General features: G+C 43.1%; 3 protein-coding genes across 6 annotated transcripts; 2 read left to right on the top strand and 1 right to left on the bottom strand.

The window, feature by feature from the left end:
- Positions 1-3563: 3563 nt before the first annotated feature.
- On the bottom strand, positions 3564-15539 carry LOC108032430 (cytoplasmic dynein 1 light intermediate chain 1). Of its 4 annotated transcripts, none has more exons than XM_044092963.2 (8): positions 15268-15539; positions 14761-14946; positions 7061-7251; positions 6602-7002; positions 6311-6540; positions 6131-6242; positions 5876-6061; positions 3564-5813 (listed from the first exon to the last, which is right to left on the bottom strand). In XM_044092963.2, the coding sequence occupies exons 2-8, from the start codon at positions 14850-14852 to the stop codon at positions 5544-5546; spliced, it is 1482 nt and encodes a 493-aa protein (XP_043948898.1). In that variant the 5' UTR covers positions 14853-14946; positions 15268-15539; the 3' UTR covers positions 3564-5543. The 4 variants fall into 4 exon arrangements, with proteins under 4 accessions (XP_043948898.1, XP_016961752.1, XP_016961744.1 ...); XM_017106263.3 differs by having other exon boundaries at positions 15310-15539; XM_017106255.3 differs by having other exon boundaries at positions 15323-15539.
- On the top strand, positions 9043-12429 carry LOC108032463 (armadillo repeat-containing protein 2). The gene is made up of 7 exons (XM_017106291.3): positions 9043-9666; positions 9735-9933; positions 10079-10216; positions 10288-10913; positions 10975-11158; positions 11209-11439; positions 11495-12429. The coding sequence occupies exons 1-7, from the start codon at positions 9251-9253 to the stop codon at positions 12320-12322; spliced, it is 2622 nt and encodes an 873-aa protein (XP_016961780.1). The 5' UTR covers positions 9043-9250; the 3' UTR covers positions 12323-12429.
- Positions 15540-16165: 626 nt separating the features above from the next.
- Positions 16166-17512, top strand: LOC108032076 (protein quiver). Its single transcript, XM_017105900.2, has 2 exons — positions 16166-16342; positions 17000-17512. The coding sequence occupies exons 1-2, from the start codon at positions 16282-16284 to the stop codon at positions 17401-17403; spliced, it is 465 nt and encodes a 154-aa protein (XP_016961389.1). The 5' UTR covers positions 16166-16281; the 3' UTR covers positions 17404-17512.
- Positions 17513-17777: the final 265 nt, after the last annotated feature.

The following is a 17777-nucleotide window of genomic DNA, read 5'->3' as shown; positions in this document are numbered from 1 at the left end:
ATGCTGTTTGATATGTTTTTGATAGCTTTTTGCGTGGCTTATTGCTAACCTTTTTCTTAGGCTTATTGCTAGGCTTTTCACAGGCGTTTTGTGAAATTTTACTTTCACAAGAATGAGATGTAGGAAAAACAATACCAGATAATGGTTAGGTATAAAAATAGCTTGCTGTGGCATTTCATAGGGGCTCTCTCCCTGCTTTCCTACCCATTCATTATGCCATTTGTTTTTCTTGCGAAACTTAAGATTGATAAGTTTTCGTACTCCCCTTGCCGCCCATTTATTTGCTTGCCTCGTTCTTTGTTTGTCTCTTCTGGCCGTTCTGGCCATTCTGGCCCTCTTTTATCAAAGTTGTTTTGACGGCCTCGCAAGGCCGCCAGCTGTCAAAAGTTTTACAAGCCGCTGCCTTCCAGAGACGCCACAATTTACACATCCCGTCCGGGTCGAGTTCCGAGTCCGATTCAAATTGAGCTGTCATTATGGAGCCTCGAGAGACCCGCGCGTGTCGGGGGGAATCTTGTGGATCACTATAATTAGATATATCTATCAGCCGCAAATTGCTGATTAATTAGTTACCAATTTAACTGAATGGCCGGCAAGATATGTCTAGTAATCAATTCATCAGCCGCCTGTTGAGATACACAAACACTTTGTTTATCACTCACTCACGGTTTTTTCTGCCGCAATTTATGCAAATACAATTAGTGCGATTAACCGACATTCGGGCCTGCTTTATTAATATTAGATTTGTATCGAACGCAGCAAAAACGAGAATGCAACTTAATTACATTGTGTTAAATTTGATTTGCCCGTTTTTTCCACTGCGGCGCTGTGTGCGCATAAATTATTTGACAATTTATGCGCTGTCTATCACAAAAAAATCGGTGCTCTGATGAATGCAAAAAGTGCAATGTAATAAAAGGCGAATTTAAATAGCTAAATACAAAAAGATTAAGGAAATCGCTTTAGGCGAATACAAATTGTGTGCATTTTTAATTGATCCCATGGAAAATCGATTTACTCTTCAAAATGCATAAATTATTTATCATATTTATTTTTATATATGGAAAATCGATTTACTCTTCAAAAATTCGATGCATAAATTATTTATCATATTTATTTTTATATATTTCATATTTTTCACATTTATTTGGGGATTAAATATTGTAAGCTTAAAATATAACTTTTTTAGCTTTTGAGGAACTACATTTCAATTCAAATTCAGAGTTATAAAGAATTCAGGAAATGCAAAAAAAAATTCTATAAATTATGAATTTAAATTGCAACAGGTATTAAATACGAAAAACACACACAAAAAACGCTTAAAATAAATAAAAAATGCTGTGTTTGAACGCATATAAAATAGTTTTATACTAAAAAAAAAGAATAAATGCACTGATATTTTTTAAGGATTAAATGTAGCAAATTTTAACGATTTTTTTGAGTGTTTAACGAGCTACATTTTATTTAAATAGTATTTTTTTTAATTTTAATGATCCAATATTGTATCTTTTTAATAAGTTTAGTTTTTGTGGAACTACACATTAAATAATTTATATTTCATTTTTTTAATTATTATAATAAAATGTATACTATTTACCCAAGCATTTGATAAAATTAGAATTAATTTTTTAAATTAGTTAGTTAGTTAGTATAATATTTAGTGCAGTGCAGTCTTTCGAACGCCCACGGAAGACTGAAACTGATATATTTGCCATATAAAGCAGGAAATATCTTTGAGATTGCAGGGTGCCAGGGCCTTGGCAGATGGTTCGCCAGAATCCTTTGTTGCTGCGCGCTAATATATGGTGCACGGTACGTGCAGAGGGCAAGCTATCAAATCGCAAGAGGAAATCAAAATCAATGTCAATATTTTGTTGAGCCAAATCGAGGCTGGCAGAAAAGGCGCTAAGTCAGGCCGGGCAATAAGGAAAATGAGCACGTGCCGGGAGAAAACCAGGGGCGGCGGCGGCGGCGGAAAAGTGTGAGTGCCAGGCTGTGGCAGTGGCAGTAGCAAACTTGGCAAAACTGTCGCCGGGCACAAAGGATGCGGGCTGAAACAATAAGCAACCGAAGGGGGCGAGGGGCCAGCTGGGTCGGGTGGACTGGCGTCATCATTTATCACGCGCCCTCGCACACACGGAGAAAGGTCAAGCCAAGTGTTATCCTTGGAGCCGTCAGGGCGATGCGGGAGGGGCGACAGCAGCCAGCTGTTCCTCGCGGTCCTTGGATCCTTCGGAAGACACATGCACTCAAAGAAAACAATCAGAGGACCCCGGCAGCCCCAGGGAAGCGAATCGGAAACGGGGTACAACCAGGGTCCTATCACCAGCAGAAGCCCCAAGATCTTGTTGGGAAAACGTATGTTTCTAAGTGGAGAAGGTCGATCTATAATTAATACCCTAAGCTGATAGTGGTAGGAGCACACCATCAAGTTTATTTAATAACATATAGTATTGTTAGGAATGTAATGTTATTAATTCAATAATTAATATTAAAACTTGTTTGTGCACTGTAAGCATTTAGACATCCTTTTTGCTTAAGATATACTACATAGAATAGGATTTTTAATTTTAAGAATAAGGTGAAATAGAAAAAAAAAAACATTTATGATCAAAAAACAAAAAAACAAACCATTTAGTCTATTGAAATGATATTTCAATATTAAATAAAACATTTACAGATTATTTTAAGAATAATAATAATTTATATTAAAAAGTTAACCCAACCTATGAGTCATATAATAAAAAAATTCAAATTAATTATTAATTTAAGGGAAAAGTGATAGACTACCAAGAGAGAATTACTATGGTTTTTTCTATTGCTAATTAATTCATAATAATAATATATAATAGGGTATTTCCACAGTGTGGCATTGAACAAGAAAATGTTAAGGAAAATCACTATCGAAATGAAATACTAAACCAATAATGTGAGGGCATTGCCGAGTTGGTCCTCTTTTTTCGATAATCGTTCCATCATTAATAGAAGTCCCGCACATCAATATAAACTTAGCGCCTTCTTCTGACAATTTTATAACTAGTTCTATGAAGTAACCGTGTTTCACATGTGTTGGGTTATTAAAACAAGAAAGATAGTTTACTTCGGCAAACCGAAGTTCATATAACCTTGATGTTAACCTAATCATTATGAAGAACACGAAAATTCGGTGGATACATATTCATATATAAATATGAGTATTGGTATATATATATTTATATATTTTATAGCTAAAAAAATAATTATAAAAAAGTTTTGTAAGAAACATACCTGAAATTCTTAAGTCTTATTGTCCATATGATATAGTTCTCTGATCCGTCTCCTTTCGCCTTGCCTATTTGTAAGGAAGAATTATTTTGCGCTTGCTATAAAACTGAGACTAGTTTAGGTATAATAAGCTCTCAGTTCTGCAAGAAAAAAGGGAAAGTTATTTTTTAGATAATACCAACTCGTAAATTCTAATTCCTTGAAGACAAATTAGTATTTTCTGGGAACTCGCTGTTGCCATTGAAAAATTTTACTTTATAAATATAAAGTTCCTTTTGAATAAAACGATTTTTAAGTAATTTAATTTTTTTGTGTTTTTGGAAAATTTTATTTAAATTATTTTACTTTTTGTTGCAGTTTTTGACGCTATACTTTGTTGTGTTTTAATTTACATTTATTTATTTTTGTGTGATTTTTTAGCTTTGTTCTTTGTTGGGAGTTTTCAAATACCGATTCAATTTGTTTAAATAATCGCTTGCACAATGCTTTTAATTTGCTCTGCTTTTTATATATATATATATGTAATGTTATACAATATATTTCATATAATTATTTAGTATTATACATAAAAATATTTTCTGTAGCACGTTTTTAATTCTCGTTTTCATCTTTCTGGTTTATCGAGTTTTTTGTGGCTGCTTCCGACGACACACGGCAAAGAGCGAGAGGCAAAGAGTTGAACGGAAGGAAGGGAGGAGAAATGGTGGGGATATGTGGAGAAAGTTAGGGAAATTACTACTACCGACAGGGAGAAGAGCATACATACATTTGGTGGAATACATATGGCAAAAAGAAAGCTTCTTCTCGGTTCGAGTAAATCATAATGAAATGGATTCATCGCCCGGGCCGCGGGCAACGTGCGATCCACTTCGATTTCTTGATTGGTTTCTTGATTTCTTTAGCTCCTGATTTCTTGATTTCTTTAGCTCCTGATTCAGACACATGCATTCGCTCGTGGTCCGCGCTCGATTAAAATGGCTTAAATAAAAACTTGCTTTAAAACGGAGACACACAGCTGTCCCTCCTCTTGAGCGGATAGGGAGGAGGCGGGTCTACATTAAAATCGAGGGGATGGGGAATCGTGGTTAAAATTAATTACAATGGGTTTCGCTGGCTGGCTGGCTGGCTGGTTGGTTGGTGAACAAAAGCAAAGAACGCAAATCGTGGGTTAACTAAAAATCGAACACACGTCACAGGCCACTCGTCATTTCCGCCGGCATAAATACTAGTCTTAACATTTTGCCTACCGAATCGGTGTGCGTGTGTGTGTGTGTGGTTGTGTAATTAATTAATATAATTAAAAAGTACATACAAGCTAGGCGAATACCATCCTCATTGCAGGGATCTTGGACTGTTCGAATCTCTCATTTGTCTGCCGTTGGTTAGTTGCACTTTGCAGCGCTCTAAATAATTTATTATACAAATGTGTCTGTGTGGACCCGCGAACGAAAAAAAAAAGAACTACTTCACATTATCCTTAACGTTATCCTGTCTCTCTCTCTATATCGCCAGGACCCTTTAGACACATGCAGAGCGGGATGAGCTGCGCAGGGGGGAGTACAGTAGGCCTCGCAGATCTTCTCTTCGAGTAGGAGACTCTTTCGCTAAGCTAAACCATTAAGTGGCGAATGTTCATCGTTACGTTTATCATCTCTCATTTCTAGTTTTCGTTTCGTTTCTCTGTTTCATTTCCTATCGAACGTTTTTTGCTGAGTATGCCGCAGGAGGCTCGTAATAAGAATCACTTGTGGTTGTCGAACTCATCACATGAGTTTCGGGAAGATTTGAAATGTTTATGAGAAATCCCTGGGCCCTAAACAGTTTTCGGGGGCGCTGGAAAGTGGAGTTTGTAATTCCAAAATTGTTAGAAAACTGCCAAAGGCTTTGCTAGAGACTTAAGTCTACTAATCTTTAAATCATTTACAAAAGTTCTCTTGGTAAACAATTCAATTTCCTTCACATTATTCTCCGTAATAGATGCTATTGGCATGCCTCTGCAGTTTCCCCTTTTAAATACTATGCCCTCAAAAACTGATCAAAGCCTGCACATCGGCTGGCAGACCATTTAATGATCTTCCAGCCGTCTTAAATTGTGGTTCTCTTCGTGGCTCTTCTCAACACTACTTGCCCTGCGTTCTCTACGAGTCTCTGCCTATTCACTTGATGCTTAATTAATGTTTTCTTGTGTTCTTCTGGTTCTGGTTGTCGCCGCTGCCGCTGGTGTTCTGCTGTGTGGTCTGTGTTGCTGTTGCTGCGGTGTTGCTGGCTGACTACGCGGCTCAACACTCACTCTGCGACATATCGATCTCCTTCTTCACGCTGCGCGATAATCGATCCAGCTCGGCGGCCGCATCCGTGCGCACGGCCAGCTTCTCGGGCGTCATCATGGCATCCGTGCCATTGGCAGTGCGACCCGGTCCCGCGGGACTGCCGGCGCCACCAGGACCGCCACTCGCCGGACTGCCCGACTTTTTGTGCAGCAGCGAGTTGAAGAAGTTGGCCAGAACGCCCTCGGCGCCGGGCGTGGCTGGCGTCAGCTTGGGATCAATCTGGCAAGGCATCAAATACGTTTTACAAATGGAGTCTTATTTAGCATAAACATTGCACCCACCTTTTTGGGTGAACTCTGGCCAGCGGTGCCTGGCGTTCGGGGTCCGCTCTTGTTGCTGCCCACTCCCTGCGACCGCAGAGGCGACTCGCCGCGCACCTGGTCGCCCTGCTTGAGGATCTCCTGCTGGCGAGCCAGGAAGGCCTGCTCGTCCTCCGTCTGCACTTCTGTCTCGCGATTGGAAACCGCCTGATGAAAATATAAACACAAATCAGCATTTAGCAAGGCATAAATATAATATTTTCCACTGTTTGATACCTTTCTAGTTGGCGGCGACTTGATGATATCTGTGTAGGGATTCTCGGCCTTGACTCCGTGCATATTCTCGTACAAAATACTAATCTTTTTCAGGCTATCCCAGCCAGCCGGACTGCAAGCAAAGACAAAAGCCATTTAATATGAATATTTATGACTTGAATGGAGCACAAGGACACCCACATGAGTACCGCATCCTTCTCAACGACTAGCGCTGGCGTACGGAATGGTAGACCATAAATTCGATGCGTCAGATATTTGTAGAGGAGATCACAGTTTTTGTCTTCTTTGACGCTCGTGTAGAAGAGCGAGGTGCCGTGCCGCAGGCAGAAGTTGCGTATCCACTGCTGGATGAAGTCGAAGTGCTCGTCGCGATACTCGTACTCCTTCTCGAGCGTGGTCATGTAGTCCGTCTGCAGAAGGCAAGCCAAATTGGATAAGAGAAATGAAGAATTTGGTGGTTTATAAACGCACCTTTGTGACCACAACGACTATGTCGAGGCCCAGGTTGGTAATTAGTGCGTCCTCCGTCAGCGGCAGCAGGTCATCCTCGTCGATCGAGTTGTTGCGCATCGTCCGCTTGACCGGCGAGCCCGGGTCCAGGTCGTCGCCCACCTCGCAGTAGCTCTGCCACGTGGTGGCCAGCCGCTGGCGGGCCGCCTCCTTCTCTTTGGCGTCCAGCTGCAGGCTCTCGATGTGCTGGCCGAGGACCTTGATCCAGTGGTTCAGCTGCTCCAGCCAGCCCCACGGCTGCGTCATCGAAACGGTGAGGATGACGAGGGTGTGTGCATAGTTCGTTTCGTTGAGCGCATAGTGTAGCAGGTTTGTGTGTCCTGGATCGCCGTCCAGGACCCAAACGCCCAAACGCGTCATGTCTACAGGAGTAAAACGATAAGCATTATGGATATAAAATGCTAGGGCTGATCAACGCACCGTCTCTGTACTCGTCCTTGACATCGATGTAGGCATACTCCAGGCCGGAACCCTTCTTTGGATCCTCGACGCCCTGCAGTTTGGCTATGAGTGTCGTCTTTCCGGTGGCATTGTCGCCTAATACTAGTACAGATTTGTTTGATGGAAGTTTTGTGCTGCCCTGTGTTTGTACTTCATTCAATATCGCCGACCTGGAAAACCGAGCAGGTGTTGATTACTAAAGTGAGATAAAGCTGGACAATAAAAGGTTTCAGAAAAGGGATTTAAGGGTGCAAAGTTGGGCGTATAGAAGCAGTCTTCAAGCTCATTTCCCTGATCCTCAGAACTGTGCGAATTATACGCATTGCACGGCTCTTCCGCTGACACAGCGCCTTTGGGTGAATTTGGGTCAGAGCTCCGTCATTCATTCACATTTCCCCTTTTGCAACACTCCGCCATCAAGTTAATTGGCGCACCCCCGCACTCCATTTGTGTGTGCACAAGAACGCCTCTTGTACCTCCTCCCAACCCACGGTTCGTGCTCAATTTTGGTGTTTGGGAACTGCGTCAATATTTGATATGGTTTGCATGCGATTTTCAAACGTCGCAGCCATGTCTGCAATTCAATTAGACCAATTAAATAATTTCAATTGATGTGGAGCGAAATGCTCGTGCTCGTACTGTTCCGGCGCACCGAGTGTCCTGTCCCGGCTGCCAGGACATGCAAATTGACCACGTTGTCCGGCTGCTCCGGCTGCTCCGCACTCGCCGCCCGTATCTCCCGATCCCGCCATGGGACTGTGGGGAATATCGATTGCCGAGCACTTTTCCAGCGCTTTTCCATTGTTTTGTTTTGGTCGGTTCCTTTATTGAATGCAGCGCTTTCTAATTTGCCTGTGGAAAAGGCACAGTGGTTCGGGAGCACAAAAAATGTCTATCGAAGACTGGTTTAATATTTTAGGATTATGTCTTGGAAAATGTATATATTAAATGTTATATTTTCCTTTATCAGAATTTAGTTAAGATCTATAATTTTTTTCAACTTTAATTGATATAATTTTTTGTGGTTCGATAGACTGGTTTAATATTTTAGGATTATGTCTTGGAAAATGTATACATATATTAAATTTTATAGTTAAGTCCTTTATCAGAATTTAGTTTGGATCTATAATTTTTTTCAACTTTAATTGATATAATTTTTTGTGGTTCGATAGACTGGTTTAATATTTTAGGATTATGTCTTGGAAAATTTATATATTAAATGTTATATTTTCCTTTATCAGAATTTAGTTTGGATCTATAATTTTTTTAATTTTAATTGATATAATTTTTTGTAATTCGATAGACTGGTTTAATATTTTAGGATTATGTCTTGGAAAATGTATATATTAAATTTTATATTTTTTCTTTTCTTTTGGATCTAAAATTTTTTTCAACTTAAATTATTATAATTTTTTTTTTAGTTTATTCAATTTTATAGTTAAGTTTTTTAATTTAAAAACTCTTTTTTCTTTATATTTCTTGATATCTATAATTTTTATTATCCTACAAAATTTTCTTAATTTTACTTGTTTGCCCTATTATCTTGCACTTTCTTTTAAAATATTTTCTAAAAACACTTTAAGAAGGGGTTAATAAAATGAATAAAAATACTCAACTGCCTCCACTTAATGCAATGAACTAGTACTTCCTCTCCTTCAAAGTATTTAAATCAAAGTATTTAAATAACTAAATGAATAAATATAACAAACCAATAACTCAGCTGCTTTAGTTTCCTGAAACCAACTGGTCTTCCCTTTCCCTCCTATACCCTTAATTTCCCTAAAAAGCATTCCCAAAAATCCCCAACCTCCTCCACAATTTCGCGTTGACCCACTTCGCCGGAACATCCACCTGCGCCCCACTGTGCGGTAAGCGAGCGCTTTAACGTTCTCCATTTGGTGGTGGCTGGTCGCCCGGCGGCTGCTCCGTGGACTCCTTCGCTGGGGCGGTGGGAGGAGCAGTCCGAGGAGGAGGAGTGCTTCCCCGTTGGCATGGTGCACGCGAAAAAGCCAAACGAAACGTAAATTTTCCAGGCGAACTCCTCGCTGCCATCGCGGAGTCCGTTCAGAACTATTGCTTGCGCTGGTCGACATCTGCGTAGTTTTCCCGTTTTTCCTTGGCAAACTAGAACGCACGACCACTGGCCAGCGGTGAGCTTCAAATTTCGCCATGAGTTTGCTTCTGAGGCGACGGTCGCGCAGCGAGACGCGTCCCCAGGAGATTGCGGCGGCGGAGAGGGCCAAGCAGCCGGAGTCGGAGAAGCCAGACAGGCAGCAGCACCAGCAGCAGCAGCAGCAGGCGAAGCACCACCAGATGCGCCAGCCCCATCCCCATGCCAGTGAGCAGAACCTGACCAAGCTGGGCCTGGTTTCCAGTGGCTCCAGTGGCATGGGCAGGCGCAAGACATCCGCCGAGCTGATCAGCGAGGCCAAGCTGTTCCTCGGGGAGTCCGTGAACGCGGCGCCTCTGATGGCCACCGGCGGTGCCCGCTTGGTCAGCACCCGACGACCCATCACGCCACGCGAATCCGGAAGGGTTCTCTACGGCAAAGTGGCCCTGGCCGGCAGGCCACCAAGTGCTTTTTCGTAGGTTATCCTTGGGATACTATGCTCCACAGCCTTTACAGTTTGTCTCCTTTCCTCTTCCTGTAAAGCATGCGGTATCTGCAGAACGAGAAGCCCTCCACGCCCCGCCAGCTGCCTGCTTTGCCTGGCTCTGGTCCCGCCACGCCCATGCCCACCAGAAACGGAGCTCTGCTCTGCCAGTCCAGCACAGAAACGCTGATTGAGCTGCTCAAGCAGCACCGCGGCCTCAAGGACTGCAGCGATGAGACAGTGCAGCACATCAATGCGGCAAGTAGTGGGCTCTTCCTGGGGTTTTCCTGGGTTTCCATTGTCTATTTGCAGGTGTTTCCCTCAGTATTTCACCATTTGGCGCGAGAGTTCCTTCTCAAACAGCTGCTCCATTATAATCGGGCTCATCATTTGCCTCTTACAGATCCTCCAGGAGCTGTACACGCGCGTGAGAAAGCAGGAGCGCAGCTTCAAGCGTGGCTTCATCCTGGGCGGTCTCTACGGATTGGTGGAATGCAGTTCGCCACGCGTTCTCCTAGCTGTGGCTCGCGTGGTCTTGGCTGTGAGTCATCTTAAAGCACATCCTTCCACTGCTTATCCTCCCTAATGTACCCATTTTCCAACTCCGTTTAGCTGCGGGTCACGGGCAGCAATCTGACGGGCGCCTGCAAGCTGATCTTCAAGGTGGCCAGGCACGAGCAACACGATGCCCTGTTCCACGAGCACGATGTGCTGGAGTTGCTGATCGATGGCCTGGGCCACGCCTCGCCGCTGGACGAGCCGGAGGCCTGCATCTACGCCTACGGCTGCATCCGCTTCCTCACCGCCAGCAGTGCCCAGGAGCGCGACGACGCCCTCAACCGCAACTGGATTGGTTTGGAGAGCTCCGGCGACAGCCAGGCGCTGCCCCCTCCTGCTCCAATGCCGCCGGCGCTGTCGGCCATATCGGCTGGCCTGTGTCCCAGGAAACTGACGGGCCAGCAAACGCTGGTGTCCCGCCTGGCGCGTCACGGCGCCGTGGAGCTGATGATTCTGCACCTGCAGATGCTGAACGAGGCGGGGGCCACCAAGCGGCTGCAGGGGCCGCCGCTTCACACGCTCTATCAGCTGTCGGCCGCCATGAGAGCTCTGGCGGATGTTTCCCAGCAGCAGCAGCGCCTGCAGCTCCAGTTGCAGCTGGCCTGTCCGCATCTCATCCGGGCCGCCGAGGTTTCCATGGGCGAACTGGAGGTGCAGGCCAATGTGGTGCGCACGCTGAGGTGGGTTGTGCTCTATATATTGCTCTTTGATGAGTTTCTGACCAGGCTTTGCCCCTCGCAGCGTTCTCTCCGAGGACTCCGATTGCTGCGAAACGCTGCACAACTATGCCGCCAGGATTGGCCTGCTCCTGGGTCCATCCTGCGCCGGTGGTGGCCAGTGCAGTGAGCGCCTCCTGGCCGTGCTCAGTCGCCTGGGCTACATGCTGGGCAACATACTGGCCAAGCACGAGTCGGCGCGCATACAGGTGAGCGCTCTTCTCACAACTGAAACAACAAATAATTCATTTTTCCTTAGTACTTTCAAAACGATGTGGCCATGGAGTATCTGCTGAACGTCCTGGAGCAGCTCAACGAACGCTCACCCACCAGCGTGGCCCTGCTGGATGCCCAGATCAAGTTGATACGCGTGGTGGCCAACATGAGTGTGAATCCCGAGGTGGGCGCTGGCCTGGGCAATGTGCGTTCGCTGGGCGCCGTTCTGCTGCAGCTCTTGGGCAAAACCAGCGCGGAGTTGGCGCAGAAGAAGGTGAGTGGTTTAGGCCCAATCCCAGCCAGAAACTGATGTGGTTTTCCCTGCTCAGACGGCGGAACAACAGGAGCTGCTGCACGCCACCCTGGGAGCGCTGCACAATCTGTGCTTCTATCAGGACAAGCAGGCGGTGGTGCATCCACTGGCCGAGGGATCCCTGCAGAGTCTGATCGACGACTTGTCCGCCTCGCTGGCCAAGGTTTTGGGCAGCTGCCAGACGTCGGTGACCAAGGTGGAGTTGGCCCGCGTGCTGGGCAATCTCACGCGGAACGAGCGGGCGCGTCGCTGTTTCTGTGCAGCCGGCGGATTGCCTCTGATGGTGCAGCAGCTGACGAAGCAGGCGGCTGGCCAGGATTACGAACTGCGCACCTGTGCCATCGGGGTCCTGGTCAATCTGCTGGGCGATGGCGAACAGCGGGGTCCTTTCCTGCAGCTGCGGGGGGCCGAACTGCTGTCCCTACTGCTGCGCGGAGCCCTGGAGCAGGAGGACTGGTTCCTGGCCAACATAGTTTGCCAGGCCCTGTGGAACCTCCTCATCGACGGACAGTGCGCGGCCAATCTCTGCCAGAGCGGCAACATACTCGACGAGGTGAGCGATTTACTGGCCGATTATCTCGATGAGGAGCGATTACTGACCGGCGATAACGATAACGACAACGATGAGGATGATCCGGAGGGGGAACAGGAGGAGGTGGATGCCACGGATGCGGAAACGGATCCGGATCCCGAAGCCCACGATGCTCTGTGGGAGGACTTCGCCCTGGTGGCCACCGATCTGCTGGAGCGCATCCAAAACAACTTCGATAGGCAGCAGCAATCGCAGACATCGCCGCAGGTTGATAACGAGGACGATAAGGACGTGTTTATCGAGGAAATGTAGTAGCTGCTCGTCCGCTAGTTTATAGTATTTCTATGTGTTTACCTATCTATTATTCGATAAATATCTCTAACCAAGTAATCAGAGCCAATTAAAAATGTTTCAAAATATTCCACTAAGTATTTGAATGGTGGTATGATATATAAAAGCCTCCTAAAACATAAACAATGATCATGATTTCTTGACTGGGGTCAAAAACACTGAGCTACAAGCACTGACTTTTTAGGAAAACGAGCACAGGTGAACTGGCTCAGCGCGAAATACTTTAAACAGACTAAATTACTGAATTTGATACCTACAGGACAGCTCTTTGCCATATACTTATATTTCTTTAAGCTCAGTTACGTAAAATTGAAATATGATTTCTAGTAGTAAGTGCATAAGTAAGGGGAAACATTTGTGAAATCTTATATGCCTTTTGGGTATCAAGATTGTTTTGTAGAAAATAGTATTATTTTTGTTCTGGTGTGAACTCATTTTTCTATTACTTAATTCTCTGAAATAGTGATATTAACACCATACGTCGCTTTTCTGCGGTTATATTTATAAAACATTTGGGGATTTTAGTTCACTTTTAAGTTTATAATAATATAATTTGTGATATTTTGTATTTTTTGGGGATTTAAAATTCTTTTTAAGTTTATAATAATATAATTTGTGATATTTTGTAGAGGATTTGAAATACTTTTTAAGTTTATAATAATATAATTCACCGAAATAGTTTCAGTGATATTTTGGATATTTTAAGGATTTAAATTCCTTTTTAAGTTTATAATAATATAATTCCCTGAAATAGTTTCAGTCATATTTTGGATCCTTTGGGGATTTAAATTCTTTGTTAAGTTTATAGTAATATAATACTCTGAATTAGTGATATTTGATCCCAACCCAACTTTTCCAGTGACATTTAAGATCTTTTGTGGATTTTAATTCCACTTTTTTAGCTTAAGATAATACTGATGATTTATCTAACTCCAAGATGTGGTATTTCTTATATAACATTTCAATCCATATCATTTATTTAATGTTTAATGAAAATATTCCTTAAATTCCCATTAAAAATGTAAAATATTTCCCATACAGAACAGCTGTTCCATTTTCCAGCCGCTCTCCCCGACCATGTTGGCCAGTGCAGTTTGAACCAAACGGCATATTCCAGTGATGACAACATCGTTGGCACTCACACGCACACCAGCACACCCCAGCCACACACGCACGCCGGCGGAAACCAACACACGCAGCTCTTAGAGCCAAGTTTGGGTTCCAATCGGAATCGGTCTTATTGGGCGCCCATCGAGCTGGGCTTCGTTTTTGCAGGTGTGAGTGTAGGAAAATTGATAAAGCGCCAAGGTAAAGGCTGCCCTCGATTTGTTGTACTTTGTGTTTTTTCTGCTTTTGCTTTTGCTTGGCGGGTTTGTGAATCATTCCCATGCTCTTTCGCGCTTCCCCTCTGCTTTCCCCTGGCTCTTAGTCCCTCTTCTTCCCTGGTTTTTGCACTATTATTTATCTACGCCTTTTGTTTATAACTTTTAAAGTGCAAAACCATTTTAAATCGTTGGCCAATCTTGTGAGGTTAAGTAGAGCTATATGGTTGGAAGAAGAAATTACAACAAGCCCAGGAAATCAGCTGGTTTTTTGGCCTCAGCGGAGGGAAAACCGGCATTTTCTTAGGTTTTTTAATTTTTGGAAATCTCAGGGGAACTAGGCTAAAATCCTCACGAAAATCAGTTGCCAACGGGCTGAGAAAAGATAATAGTGCTGGCCAAACTCAGCTGGCAAACGTCATCTAAAGAAAGTTATCAGCAGAAAAGAGAAAAACGAGCGCCCTCTCTTATGGGTTTGCTTTTTGTTTATCTTAGGCTCTTTTTGTGGTCTAATTACTTTGAATTTGCATTCTTTAAGCTGTTTTCCATATTGTTTAGAGGCTATTTGGCTATTTTATTTTAATAAATTCCATTTTGGGGTTTTGTAAAGTGAGTTTTTCCTCTTCTTGAAGCTCTAGGATCTATGTATTTTGTATACCAACCAATTTTTATGCTTGTTTTGATACGTTTTTGAGCTCTGATCGTTTGTAGTTCTATATTAACTTGAAGAACCTATGTTTTTCTATCATAACTGGGTTATACCTCAAAGGAATATACTTTAATTGATTATTTTATGACTCGGATCGGCTTATAAGCAGTGTAATAACAATTTGAAACGAAGATATCCTTTGCTTTTGGGAAAATATATGATCAAAAACTGGATTGTAACTTTGCCAGGCAAAGAACTAAGAGACTGGGTTCTAGGGAGCACCTTTGGCCCAAGTAATTTGGGTCGTACCACCTACAAACTATATTTTGGGAACCCATTTCGGGGCATTCCCTGCTTTTGTTGCCCCATTTCTTGGGTTTTTGGGGGAGCCCCCATTCTGTGGGCACCCCTCGGGGGACTGCACTCACCATAGGTTCTCCTTCTCCGCGGCCGCATCCTTTTTCTTGGTGGTGAAGGATGATGTCAGCGCATTCGTCTGCGTCCCACTGTCCAGTGCCATGTTGTTGTTGCTGCTGTCGCTGCTGCTGCTGCAGTACTCCTATTGGAAGGCACTCTCCTGTTCGGGTCCAATTGGGAATCGGGATGTGCTGGCGCTGCGAGAGGCGAGAGAAAGAGAGAGAGAGAGAGAGGGGGAGAGATGAGAAACAGTTGGCAAACAAAAACAAACACATGCGCGCCAGAGCGAGACGGCTGCCAGGTGTCGGCTGCATATGATTTTGCAGTCTATTTAAATGAATTTACTTTATTTGTTTATGGGCGCTGCAAGGCTGCCAGTTGTGCCGTGCATTCGTCACCGCTGCCGCGCCGCTCCCCGCCCAACTGGCTGGCTTTTTGTTGCTTTAGTTACGACGCACAGCTGCTGACAAATTCGCAAAGTCCCCTCCTCTCTCGCTCTCTCTCTCTCTCTCACTCACTCTACTTCTTTCTTCGCTTTTGGCTGCCCACTTTTTCCTTGCCTTTCGTACGTACGCAGTTTCTCACGCTCTGCGCTCTCCGGTGAAAACTCGCGGCCCTGGATTTTCACGCACGTCCGCTGGGCCTCCCTGCGATCGCTGCAATTCTGGCCGACGGAAGGTGACAAACAAATATCGACGGACAAGCGAGGAAATTGAGTTTTTCGCTGCGGAAAAAAATATTTTGTACGACGAGCTAGAGCTGGAACGGGAGTCGATGAACGGGCGATAAGTTATCGATAACGATGGAGAGCCCGACATGCGAACGGTCTCACTAAAGCGGTAGGTGTGTGACACCGCTAGGTTAGTGGTGACACCCACCTCAAAGTTATTAACCTGCTTTTGGTATATTTCGGTATATATACTAAGAACAGCAAATATATTATATTTAGAAATATTCCAAATGGAATATGGGGTGGGGTCAAATTTATCGCTTTATTTTTAATTATCTACGATTAGCTCTTTGAATTTCCATTAAATGAAGCCAAATATTTTTCATTGTTTTCAATACATAATACAAAAATGTGTAGCGTCTAAAAAATACGCAAATACAATGGAGGGCCGTATAAAAAATGCATATTTTTATTCGCTACACAACTTTTAAGAGAAGCTCATGCTTTTAGTGTAGCAATTAGAAAAATTTAAAACACGATTTCAAAAATGATATTGAATTTAAATCGTCAAAAAATCTATGAAAAATTCGACCCAATTGATAATTAATAAAAAATACACCCTAACATATTTTCTTTTGACTTCATATTATTTTAATTTGTTATGCTATTTTTAAAATTAAGGAGATCATATTTTTTCTGAAAATACTTTCACGTACTTTTGGTGCACGTAAGTTTCTGCGCCTGGTCACACTATATCACGGTATTTTATTCACGGTCTGCCTTGATCTCAACATTTATATATTTTACTACTAGGTGTTTTGTATATAATAAATATAGGGGAGAGGAATTCAAAGTGGGGACAATGCAAGCGAGCAGCCTTTTCGTGGCTGTGATTTTCCTCATAGGTTTGGTCCAAATCGATGGTGAGTTCGTGTTCCGTTGAAGTCTTTTGTTTCAGTTGCGTGAGTTGCGCTTGTGTGCGTGTTCCAATTGGATTTTTACTGGGGGAAAACGGTTAAAAACCAGTTAACACACTGAAATTGTTAAAAACATTTTATGTTCTTATTTTCATTAAAAATTTGATTCATTTTGAACAAACAATAAATAAATATTAAATATTAAATATTTTTCTTGAATTCCATTTAATTTTGCCTTTCTAATTTGTGTTTAGTCTTAAGATTAAGACAGATTTTTAGCAATTTTAAACATAATTGACTATCTGTAAAAATTTATAAAATTATTTAAATATATAAACAAATATATATATTTTTTTGAATAAAAAGTATGTATATATTTAAAAAAGTATTGAAATTATATAATACTTTTATATAACTTTCAAGCAAGCTTAGAACTTATTTTTAAACTTTATAAAATTGAGTTTTTTAATTATATACATATTATTTTTTAACGCTGACCTATTATTGACAAACTCCACACAATTCTAAATATTTGTGGATTAAATTAAATCATTAAAAAATATCATATTATATGCATTTTTTTTCATTCTTCAATCAAATATTTTTTAAGTGAGTTATATATTTTTATGTAAATCAATAAAATACGCATTCGCCACCTTGCAGGCCTCCTGCGCCGCTGCTACCAGTGCCGATCCCGCGGCGAGCTGGGCAGCTGCAAGGACCCGTTCACCTTCAACGCGACGGACGTGGAGCAGGAGCCCGGCGTGGCGGCCATTCCCTGCGCCAGCGGCTGGTGCGGCAAGGTGATCGAGGGCGGCGGCACCTACGCCATCGACGACTACGACCTGGCCATCCAGCGGATGTGCGTGCAGCGCGGCCCGGACGACAACATGGACCGCTGCGCGGACACCATCTACAACTACAAGAAGGTGTACATGTGCTTCTGCCAGGGCGACCTGTGCAACGGCTCGCGGAGCTGGTCCTCGGCGCCTCCGCTGCTCCTGCTCCTCCTCCTGGCCCTGGCCCTGCCCCTGCCCCTGCCCCTGCGCCAGTGGCTCCGCGCCTAGACTGTCTCCGTGCAAATAGCCTGCAATGTATATACATTTTTAATACTCATCAACACGAAATGCAATACCTACAATTATGAAATACAAACCTTTTTTGTTAATATTTAAAGTGGTGTTCTTTTGATGGCTTGGGATTTAATGGGCAAAGGTTTTTAATAACAATTTAGATATTAAAGAAGTAAAATGAAAGAAAAAAATGGAACAAATTAAGAAAATTAAAAAGCTAGACATTTTTCATGACTAAGTTTATGTAGGACTTAGAAAACTTCAATAAAAGTATGAAAAATAAATTGATTAGCATCTTAAAAAAGGCTCATTGAAAAGTATAATAAATTAAATGATTAACAGATTCCAATCTTAATTTATAACCAAAC

Source organism: Drosophila biarmipes, chromosome X (genome assembly GCF_025231255.1).
Source record: "Drosophila biarmipes strain raj3 chromosome X, RU_DBia_V1.1, whole genome shotgun sequence".
In the NCBI taxonomy this organism is placed as follows: domain Eukaryota; kingdom Metazoa; phylum Arthropoda; class Insecta; order Diptera; family Drosophilidae; genus Drosophila; species Drosophila biarmipes.
The sequence above is the reverse complement of the archived record's forward strand: the minus strand, read 5'-3'. Positions and strand labels throughout refer to the sequence as shown.

Coding starts and splice junctions, on each gene's coding strand:
- LOC108032463 (XM_017106291.3), top strand. CDS start 9,251: ATGAGTTTGCTTCTGAGGCGACGGTCGCGCAGCGAGACGCGTCCCCAG. Junction 11,159..11,208: donor ACGAGTCGGCGCGCATACAG/GTGAGCGCTCTT, acceptor ATTTTTCCTTAG/TACTTTCAAAACGATGTGGC. Junction 11,440..11,494: donor CGGAGTTGGCGCAGAAGAAG/GTGAGTGGTTTA, acceptor TTCCCTGCTCAG/ACGGCGGAACAACAGGAGCT.
- LOC108032430 (XM_044092963.2), bottom strand. CDS start 14,852: ATGGCACTGGACAGTGGGACGCAGACGAATGCGCTGACATCATCCTTC. Junction 6,541..6,601: donor TAGTCGTTGTGGTCACAAAG/GTGCGTTTATAA, acceptor TGCCTTCTGCAG/ACGGACTACATGACCACGCT. Junction 6,062..6,130: donor AGTCGCCGCCAACTAGAAAG/GTATCAAACAGT, acceptor TATTTTCATCAG/GCGGTTTCCAATCGCGAGAC.
- LOC108032076 (XM_017105900.2), top strand. CDS start 16,282: ATGCAAGCGAGCAGCCTTTTCGTGGCTGTGATTTTCCTCATAGGTTTG. Junction 16,343..16,999: donor AGGTTTGGTCCAAATCGATG/GTGAGTTCGTGT, acceptor GCCACCTTGCAG/GCCTCCTGCGCCGCTGCTAC.